The sequence below is a fragment of the Megachile rotundata genome, chromosome 11 (genome assembly GCF_050947335.1).
Source record: "Megachile rotundata isolate GNS110a chromosome 11, iyMegRotu1, whole genome shotgun sequence".
NCBI classification, from domain to species: Eukaryota; Metazoa; Arthropoda; class Insecta; order Hymenoptera; family Megachilidae; genus Megachile; species Megachile rotundata.
This window is the reverse complement of record NC_134993.1, coordinates 17,008,454-17,019,026: the sequence shown is the minus strand read 5'-3', so window position 1 is coordinate 17,019,026 and position 10,573 is coordinate 17,008,454. Positions and strand designations below refer to the sequence as shown.

General features: G+C 37.3%; 2 protein-coding genes across 2 annotated transcripts; one reads left to right on the top strand and one right to left on the bottom strand.

Annotated features, from left to right (window-relative positions):
• Positions 1-1,585: 1,585 nt before the first annotated feature.
• Positions 1,586-5,558, top strand: Mtpalpha (monolysocardiolipin acyltransferase Mtpalpha). Its single transcript, XM_012295815.2, has 10 exons — positions 1,586-1,774; positions 2,156-2,265; positions 2,350-2,873; positions 2,948-3,331; positions 3,408-3,578; positions 3,652-3,874; positions 4,013-4,222; positions 4,294-4,489; positions 4,568-4,770; positions 4,839-5,558. Exons 1-10 carry the CDS (start codon positions 1,702-1,704, stop codon positions 5,040-5,042), a joined length of 2,298 nt encoding a protein of 765 aa, XP_012151205.2. The 5' UTR covers positions 1,586-1,701; the 3' UTR covers positions 5,043-5,558.
• A 1,788-nt stretch (positions 5,559-7,346) lies between these two features.
• Positions 7,347-10,009, bottom strand: LOC100877144 (uncharacterized). The gene is made up of 3 exons (XM_003707683.3): positions 9,806-10,009; positions 9,315-9,518; positions 7,347-8,882 (listed from the first exon to the last, which is right to left on the bottom strand). The coding sequence occupies exons 1-3, from the start codon at positions 9,857-9,859 to the stop codon at positions 8,019-8,021; spliced, it is 1,122 nt and encodes a 373-aa protein (XP_003707731.2). The 5' UTR covers positions 9,860-10,009; the 3' UTR covers positions 7,347-8,018.
• Positions 10,010-10,573: the final 564 nt, after the last annotated feature.

Below are 10,573 nucleotides of genomic sequence, written 5' to 3'. Positions count from 1 at the left end.
ATGGACGCCAATTTTTTAGTCCATGAAATGGGCTATTTTTCTATTTTCTTTAATAATGGTCCTAGCAGGCTATAATTACATTCGTTCGATTCCTTAGGCGACAAGGAACAATTTGTATATCTCAGAATTTCGGAAAAGTGCCTAGTTTTCGAGAAAATCGAGATTTTCTATTTTTGTAGTTCCAACTTTCACCGCTAGATGGACGGCAATTTTTTGGTCCATGAAATGGGCTATTTTTCTATTTTCTTTAATGAGGGTCCTAGAGGGTTATGAAAGTACTCATTCGATTCCGTAGGCGATAAGGAACAATTTGTATATCTCAGAATTTCGGAAAAGTCCCTAGTTTTTGAGAAAATCGAGATTTTAGTTTTTCGTAGTTCCGCCGCTCGCCGCTAGATGGCGCCACCTGTACCGTTTTCCGACCGAATTCGACAAAAATTGATTTTCTGGCTTTATTAGGCATCAAAACGGATCAAACCCTAATAGAAATTTGTTTCTAAATGCCTCAGGAACCATACTACGTCGCCAAAGTGCCGAAATATTGCACTTTACATGTGCAGTAGAATTGCATAGGCAGCTCATGTACTTACGTATCGGAGTGCTGACACAAAATAATTAATTACTCTTTACCCGGACATTATTTATGAACTTTTATGATCGAACCATGTAAATAATGCATTGCTGACCATTCTTCAATCATTAAAGTGCAGAAAATATATCCAAAAAACGTGTAATTAATTTTTCAAAGCGACCTCGTGTATACCTCTTGTCACCGTAGCTGGCCTTAGGTTATTAGTTAATAACTAATTAATTTCATAAAAAATCTGAAGAAATATGATACGAGAAAGTAGCTGAGGGATCATTGAACATTCTTTTATAATAAAAGTGCGTAAGTTGTGTATAGAAAATGTGTTATTAATTATTTCAAATTAGCTGATGCGTACGATGTATTTCGCCGACTTCGTGTTGGATATTAATTAATAACTAATTGTTTACAATAGAAATGTGAACATATGTGATATGAGAAAGTAGCTAGGGAATCACTGACCATTCTTTAATCATAAAAGTTCATAGACTGTGCTCGGAAAGTGAGTAATTAACGATTTTGCATAGTGATTATCGTGTATATTCCTCCTGCGCGCCGGCCGAAAAATGTTTACCACTCCAATGTCATTCCCTATATCATCGACGAGATACAAACCTCGTCCATGATGAAACGATGTTACCGAATGTCGTTAAATTCTGTCCCTAAATTATTTACCCCATTTTATTTAAATTACAATACATGATTGTTATCCGATCGTTTTAAAATATGTTATTAACAGCTGTCGATTGATAAATAACTGGAAAAAATTGCGATAAAAGTACATTCTGTATCCTACATACATTGCATAATTTGCTTATACTTTTTGTAAGTATTATATATAGATACGGGTACATTCTTCGGATCTGAACAAAGAATTATTATGGCCTTTCGTTATTTGAAGTTTATTATTTGTTGTGTAAAAGAACTTAATTATTTTTAAACATGTCATATACATATATCGAGGTCAAAGTCCTTTCCAAGTATGACAATGTTTTAGGTTAGGTTGCTATCCACGTTTGCACGCATGCGCATTCACCGGCGTTTTTACTGTATATTGTAAAGTATTAGCGGATTTGGATTGTTTTGTCGGACGTGTTTAGACAATATTTTAAAAAATGTCACAGTATAGATTATTAAGTACCGCTCTTCGTTTTTCACGCATAAATAAAAATGTTATAGCACAAACAGGTAATTATATACAAATAAAGGGAATCACATTATCTCCCATTTACAGAAAGGAACCTTTGCTCCTTGTTAACTAACGTATCGGTTATCATTACTTGTATGTCAGACAAGCCAAATATTATACGAATATTTCATTATGATTTAAGCATATGAAACAAACTAATGCAATGAGAAAACGTTACAAATATTTATTTGTGTACCTTAATTTAAAAACTTTACGATTCTAAAAATATATAATCTTTATGTAAATATTATTCTATCGTTTCATATTTTTATATAAATAAATTATATGTATTCAGTGTTTTATTCCGTAACAAAGTGATAGAGTATTAGATTTTGACTATTTCTTTCTTTAGTTGTACTTATTTGTGTTTTGTTTTGCAGCATTATATCCAACATTCAGAACATTTGCAAATACAGCTGGCACGAAACATTTGAAGTACAAAGTTGTAGATAATGTAGCAGTACTTACTATAGACTCCCCAGGAGCGAAGGTGCGGTTGAATTTGAATTATAATTAGCAAAATAAGCAACAATAATTTAAATATTGCAACGGTTTAAAGCTTTTCATGTTGTAGGTCAATACTTTGAATGAGGAAGTAATGAATGAAGTTGCAGCAGTTTTGCAAAATGTACAAACAGATTCGACTGTAAATTCTATAATTCTTATAAGCGGGAAGGCAGGATGTTTTATTGCAGGAGCAGATATTACTATGATACAGGGTTGTAAAACTGCCGATGATGGATATAAAATATCTTTTGATGGACAACAAATTTTAAACGCCATAGAAAAAAGTCACAAGCCGGTTGTAGCTGCTATACAAGGGAGCTGTTTGGGAGGTGGCCTCGAAGTAGCTCTGGCATGTCATTGTCGGTTAGCAGTTGACGATCAAAAAACCAATTTAGGCTTACCGGAAGTAAAATTAGGTCTTTTACCTGGAGCAGGAGGTACGCAAAGGCTACCGCGGTTAATATCGCTGCCTAATGCTTTAGATATGGCTCTCACTGGAAAAAATGTTAAGGCGGTTAAAGCTAAGAAATTTGGACTGGTGGATATCTTGGTAAATCGTCTTGGTCCAGGTATCGGAACGCCAGAAGAGAAGTAAGTATGTTTCTATTAAGGCAACGTATATTTAATAGATCGAGAAATTATTATAATATTTCAAATATTCACAGCACTATGAGATACTTAGAGGAGACAGCTATTCAAGTCGCGAAAGATGTTGCAAATGGAACTTTAAAAATTGAAAGAGGTCCTAAAACTTTGCCAGACAAATTAATGAAATATGCTCTCTCTTATAAATTTATTAAGGATCAAATATTTCAAAGAATAAAGAACGAAACAATGAAGAAAACGGGAGGTTTATACCCTGCTCCGCTTAAGATTTTAGACGTAATACGTACTGGTCTAGATAAAGGACCAGCTGCTGGTTATGAAGCAGAGGCCAGAGCCTTTGGTGAATTAGCGGTTACGCCGCAAAGCAAGGGCCTTATAAGTTTATTCTTTGGACAGACCATATGTCAAAAAAATCGTTTTGGTACACCTAAAAGTGCTGTTAAGTAAGAAGATTTCGTGTATAAATCCGTTTGCGGGTAATCAAGTTGTTCCGGGAAGGTAATCGTTCATGTATTCTAGAAAAGTTGCTGTTGTTGGTGCTGGCCTAATGGGAGCGGGTATTATTCAGGTAAGCGTAGATAAAGGTTTCGACGTAGTTATGAAAGATACGAACCAAGTAGGTTTGTACCGTGGAATAAACCAAATACAAAAAGGAATGGAGACTGCCGTAAAGAGGAAAAAGTATTCCGGGTTGGTTTCAAATATTTTTCTTATTGTATGCACAATGCTAATGTGGATATACTTAAAAGTATTTTACTTTCAGTATTCAAAGAGACAAGTATCTTGCTCGGCTAGATGCTACTTTGGATTATAATTCTTTTAAAAATGCAGATATCGTAATTGAAGCTGTCTTTGAGGATATAGCAATAAAACATAAAGTTATCAAAGAGATCGAGGCAAACACACCGCAGCATTGTGTAGTCGCAACAAATACATCGGCAATTCCCATTAATAAAATTGCCGCTGGTAGTAGTCGACCAGATAAAGTAAATATTAAACATCATCCATGCTTTAATCGTAAAATATGCGTGTTATGTTCGAACGTATATTCTACGGATATCCTAGGTATCCGAGTAGTTACGCATTTAGATTCAAACGCGATTAAATAAAATGTGTATTCGCAGGTAATTGGAATGCACTACTTTTCTCCGGTGGACAAAATGCAGTTGTTGGAAATAATCACTCATAAAGGTACATCGACCGAAACTATTAAAACCGCAGTTGATGTAGGTTTGAAACAAGGTAAAGTAGTAATCACTGTGGGAGATGGTCCTGGATTTTATACAACCCGAATTCTATCCGCCATGTTATCCGAATCTGTTAGATTAATGCAGGTAAAACGAATTTGCTTAAATTATTGAATTATTCAAGAAAATGAGAATGACGATATCGAACGTTGGAACAGGAAGGTGTAGATCCTACGGATTTGGATAGTATGATTAAGAAATTCGGATTTCCCGTTGGACCAGCCACTTTGTCCGATGAAGTGGGTATCGATGTTGGTGCTCACATAAGTGCGCACCTTGTACAAGCATTAGGTGAACGGTTCAAGGGCGGAGATGTAACTATACTCAGTGACATGGTTAAAGCTGGTTTTCTTGGTAATTTCTTTATCTATTTTCATATAGATTTTTATAATGTATACGTTGCTTTAACGCAGTATATATTAATTATTTTAGGTCGAAAATCCGGAAAAGGAATATACATATATGAAACTCATACGAAGCGTAAGAATATTAATCTCGAAGCATTAAATATTTTGAAGGGACATCAACTTGAACCAAAAGGAAGTACTTCGATCGAAGACCGTCAATTGAGAATGGTGTCGCGATTTGTTAACGAAGCAGTGCTTTGCTTAGAGGAAAATATTTTGGCTAATCCTGTGAGAACAACTTGCATAAGAGTATTAATGTATTAAATCGCGTGTGTTATAATGACTTTTTTTTGCAGTTGGAAGGTGATATAGGCGCTGTTTTTGGGCTAGGTTTTCCTCCATTTACCGGTGGCCCTTTCCGTTGGGTAGATTACTATGGAGCTAGCAGATTAGTTAAAAAAATGGAGGAATTCCAGAGTCATTATGGCGATGCATTTAAACCGTGTCAGATGTTGTACGATATGGCGTCCGATCCAAGCAAGAAATTCCATAAACAATAATAAACGTGCCTATGCAACGAAAGTGATCACGTCACGCGAGATTCCGATGATCACATAACATTTATGAGAATTACGATTATAATATTTGAAAGTACTATATTTTTTGATAAATATGCATCCCTCTCTATTTGATCGTTTTTGGATATTCTTCAGCAGAATCAATGCAAAGTAATTTATATAGAAATGTATATTTATTATGGAACTTTTATACGATATATATTTTGCAAAAATGTTTATATAATATTTTTACGCTATAATATATAGAAATACGAACTAGATATGTATATGTATATTTTTTTTAAACACGTGTACTGTTTACCATATACAATACCATAAAATATAGTTTATTAAAAAATGTTAGTAATAAATACTCGTGCAAAACGAAGTAGTTTACTTCTGTCTTCATTCTATAAAGTAACAACTGTAAAAATTGCGTGAGTGTACATCATTCCGTATCAGGGTGCTCACTAATGAATAACCGATACGCGTATACGAATAAAATTATCGCCTAATTAACATTTTTTATTTCCTTTGAATTACGAAAGAAGTAGGAGTGGAATTCTGGTTCTTGATGCAATGTTTAGGAAATGTTGCACTTTCTGATGTGCATTTGCTAATGAGGATAAATACAATCTCGATTAGACGATATTAATAGCTAAAATGAATGAAACAGTCTGCGTTTGCCTATAATGTATTATTTTCGCGAATTGTTGAATCGTTGCACAATTCCAACGTGTCGGAAGTTTAAAAATTGCAAGGTTTAAAAATAACATAGTTCCGAAGGTCCAAAGTTTTGCATTGTCAAAACGAACAAATTCCAAAATGCTTTAATCGTAAAATGAAAAATTGAAAGGTCCGAAAGTTTCGATATTCCAATACTCCGAAACTTGAAAGCTTCAAAATTTCAAACTCTCCGAATTTCGAGGTCGAAATTTACAAAATCGCAAGTTCGTAAAGTTTAATAGTTTCAAAGATCCAACGTTGAAAGATGACAGATTATTCTACTAAATTGACTAATACTACGTTTACAAGGGTAAAGATAGATTTGAAGAAAAACAAATGAGGGTAATCAAGAGGACATTTTACATCATCTACCGGTCCCACACCTGTTTGTGACATTTACAATATTAAAAGAGATCGAGTCCTTGGCTGACGCAAGAAACCACGATGTTTCGTGAGAAGCCATTAACAAGGATCATGTCTTTAAGTTGACCAATACAATTTCGTTCTATAATAGTTAATTAAGATCACGAATAACAGATTACATACTTCTTTTTAACTTCGAGCTCGAATATCTAATAATATCTTATTGTTTATGGTTTAAACGAAATAAAGAAATTAATAATTAAATTTTTATTAACTAAGATCCGAATTACGCGATCAAAAATAATAAAGTATATAATAATAAAAAAGACGATTATCAGTCATGAAAGTTTGGAAACAGAATATTATAGTGTTAGTTGAGGAATAAACACTTTTAATAATTCGAGGAACACGAACGAATGACGAAGGTTTATCTAATTGCACTTAACATTAACGTAAATACATCGTCACACATTATGTGTGAAAAGTGATACATTTATTAATATCTAATTATTTAAAAAAAAAAAAAAACACTTCGTGTTAACCAACGATAACAAAACGCTTATGAAACTTTTACTAATTTGACGGTCGTGTATTATATTTCGTGGAATTTACTCTTGTAATTTTCCTTATAAGTGTGTGTATACTACTAAACTGAAAAAGATTATACCGACAAAATTAGAGTAGATGTAAGTTTAACAAAAATTTTACGTTTTAGCCAGAAAAACAGAAATAATCGAAATACTACTGTTATTGTGCCGTTAAGATGTAGTCGTTACGCAATAAATTTCTACATTTACCGATAAATCCTTTAAGAATGGAAAACAAACGTTTGAAATTCGAAAGCAAATTGTGTGGAGTTTACAGAGTGCGAGATTGTATCCACGCATTTGTACGCGATCAACCTCTTTCTATGATGCGTGATGGAAACTTTTTGCTTTGATATAAGCAGTTGTTCGTTACATTATGCCACGTTCAAGCTATCACATTCAATAATTTTTATTTCGAACACCGATACGTTCGTTTACTAAAAGGGAATCGAACTTATACGTACAGTTTTCGAATCAGAAATTGTAGCTGAAAGTTCGGGAAGGCTATGCGACGCGTATCTTGTTATTACTACTATTTTACTCTTATTATTTTCTAATACTAAATAGATAGTGAGAAGAAATATGTAGGACGGGCAATCGTGTCGGGTAAATAAATATATGCTAACAATAATTTTACGAAAGTATATAAGTCATTTAATTAATCTGTCATCGCATAGAAAAATCTTAGAAACTTATCTTTATACAATGTAAAGTCATGTTGTCCGGCAGTTGAGTTCAAACCGGACACGATATATGTATATACACATTATATGATCTATAATTAACACGTATAACTAGTCGGCAATAATGAAAACAGCATAACTGTTGAATTGTTGCATAGCCGTTATGTGTATATATATATATGTATGTGTGTATAATTGATAAAAATCGTCTTTGCACTTTTAAATAAATACTCTTTCTCGATCAACGCGCTTATGCATCACAGATCACAGACACACTTAGGTACTTGGTTCACGGACGGTAAAAAAAGCCTCGTTTTCCTGACTTATCGTACCGCTCCTCGTGCCTTAAAGTTCCTACTATTTATTTCTTTGTTTTTAAGTACTTTATCCGGTTAACTCGTTTCGAACAATCACAATGCGACACACGTTACGAAGGCAAGAGGGAGCTCACTTCTAACTTATCGTAGTTCATTTCGAATCAGCTATTTTTCCCGCCAATATTTTCACGCTTACGACGCCTCTTTACACGAGCTTTTTCGGAGGACATCTCTGTGTTTATTGCATTGATTAAAATTTCACTTTCGCGCAATTTCTCCGCAACGGTCAGGATGGTTTTCACTTCAAGCCGCCAATTGCGGAGGAATTATCTGCTGAGTGGGATGCGTTAGTCGTGGCGCTATAACCGGAAACAAGCTTACCCTCAAGGGCGCGGGCGTGACTTGGGTAACGGAAGTTGGAACTGCGTTGCCACTGACCGACGAGGACCTATCTCTGGCGTGCCGTTTCACGTGTTTCGCCAAATGGTCGCTTCTCATAAATCTCCTCTGACAAACGGTGCAAGCGAACTTCTTCTCTCCGGTATGCGTACGTTTGTGTCGCGAAAGTTCGTCGCTTCTCGAGAATCGTCTGCTGCAGTCTTTGTAAGGGCACGAAAAGGGCCGTTCTCCCGTGTGAGTTCTCGTATGAGCTTTCAAATGAGACGATTTGAAATAGTTCTTGCCACAACCTGGATGCTCGCATTCGTAGACGCGTCGTCGCGTAGCGGCTTCCGGGGAAGATATAGTGGACGTCGCGGTGGTTGTAGGTGCAGTTACTAACAAGAGAGGAGTTCGCGGAAGAACCAAAGGGGATCCGAGGAGTCCGGTTACCATGATCGGCGCAGGCTTTGGTGCTAGAGGATGTAGCTTTGGCTGGGCGGATTCGCGATCCGTGTTCTTGTTGTTCACGATGATCTCTTCTTTCCGTAGGCTCATTTTGAATTTTAGACTCTTCAAGATGTTCTCCGATTCTGGAACGCTACGCTGCGTGATCGGCTCTGACGGACCGTAGACTCGTTGAACCTCCGATAGAGGTGATTGGGAGTACATTGATGTGGTCTTTGGTGTCAAGTTGGCGGGACTGTAGGTACCGTCCCGGTTGGCACGCATGATGACCGACACACGGGCTGGTTCTGGACTCGGAGGTGGTGTGCCGTCTAACAGTAGCTGATCAAGAAAATGAAAATAAATAAATAAATTTGTTTCGTGTTTAATCCTTTCGTGCATGGCATTCTACCATGGCTACTAAAGTTCCAACATTTCCAAATTTCACGAGGGGATTAATGGATTTATTTGGAGGAAATCAAATTTTCTTAATAATAAATTAAAAGCCATCTATTTAAGATAACGTTTGGAGCTTCTACTACCGTCAGACGGTATGAAACATTGGCTCGAAGGATAAATGACAAAAATGGTAAATGTACGAGTGAATGCACGCTGTAAACGAGGTCATCTTGCAAAACAACTCTATAATGCGTTCGCGCATGCGTACGCTCGTCGGAGTGGCCAGTCAATCGCGTGTGGAGAAAAAAAATCAAAAAAATAATATTCTGCATTTGCGACGCGCAGAAAATAATTTGCAAACAATACGATATTTACCTTCGCTAATTCGCATTGTTCCACGCATTTCCGTTTCCGAAGAGGTTCATCTTCCTCTGAATCGGAAGGCTGCGGAGTCGGAGGTAAACCGGGTCGTGCATTTCCCTCGTCTCCTTTTTTCGAGTTTATATCGACAATCGTTTTCTGCGGAAGCTTGTCCGCCAATAATGCCGCGACAGTGAACGAGGACTGAAGTGGTTCCATCTGCGACAAAGAGAAATAATTTGTTAAATTACGGCACAACGGAGTAGCTCTTTCAAACCGAACGAAACTACGAAACGCTTGTACAATGGTTGTTAATGTATATACATAAAACGATAGAACGTACGATGGGTAGCGAAGTAAAGGAAAATTAAACGTATAAAGAATAAGCAGATAAATTGTTGTTAGCGATAGGTTGGGGCTGGGTCGTCGATTCCAGCTGCGTTCGTATTTCGCGGGCGGCTAGCTCGGCACACGGTGGCGGTATTTTTAATTTAGCGTACACTTACGTGTTTGAATTGGGGCGAGGCTGGTGGCGAAAGTGGCGTCTGATTAGAATCCATTTTTCGTTGGGATTAAAAAAGAATGTTCCGTTCGCGAAAGAGGCTCGTCCAGAGACGAGAAAACGCTGTCTCGCGTGTGAAAAAAGGCGTACGGTAGGCAAACCGTTGAACGTCTGGTAACGCAATGAAGCTTTCTCAGGTCGGCTGGCTCGACACACCGTGGCCGTGGTGTGCGTGATCATGCGGCGCGCTTCCGGCTGACCAATCGCGTCGAGGGGCTCGCCGTGGCCGACCAATCACAGGGCCGCTATCAGCCAGCGACCGCGTGATCACCGGCGTGCTGTTCACGTGCTTGCGGTCTGACTGAGGCCGTGATCATGACGTCAGTCTGCGTGGCGTGCTCGGTCGATACGTCATGGTATCGCTTAGCGCTCCAAGCGTCATGCAACTACAACCCTCCTACGCCTCCTTCGAAATGCTATCTGACTCGCTCTCTCTATCGCTCCGCCTTTTCCTGCGATTCTTTATCGGTGGACCAGAAGCCACACCGCGTAACGCCTGGTCCACATTATCGATTTACTCACGATCAATTATTATTCTATTATTTAGATTCTATGTCAGATTTTACACTCGGCGTAACGTTTCGCCGAGACACGTACGCGCAGACATGTGCAGCGTAGATAAAGAAATAAGAATAAGAAAGTGCAGGGGATTTTAGATTAGATTCTACGACCGATCTACGTATGATTTTTCTAGGTTTGTATGGTATTTTCT

Coding starts and splice junctions, on each gene's coding strand:
- Mtpalpha (XM_012295815.2), top strand. CDS start 1,702: ATGTCACAGTATAGATTATTAAGTACCGCTCTTCGTTTTTCACGCATA. Junction 2,266..2,349: donor TAGACTCCCCAGGAGCGAAG/GTGCGGTTGAAT, acceptor TTCATGTTGTAG/GTCAATACTTTGAATGAGGA. Junction 2,874..2,947: donor ATCGGAACGCCAGAAGAGAA/GTAAGTATGTTT, acceptor AAATATTCACAG/CACTATGAGATACTTAGAGG.
- LOC100877144 (XM_003707683.3), bottom strand. CDS start 9,859: ATGGATTCTAATCAGACGCCACTTTCGCCACCAGCCTCGCCCCAATTC. Junction 9,519..9,805: donor CCTCGCCCCAATTCAAACAC/GTAAGTGTACGC, acceptor TCTTTGTCGCAG/ATGGAACCACTTCAGTCCTC. Junction 8,883..9,314: donor AACAATGCGAATTAGCGAAG/GTAAATATCGTA, acceptor TTTCTTGATCAG/CTACTGTTAGACGGCACACC.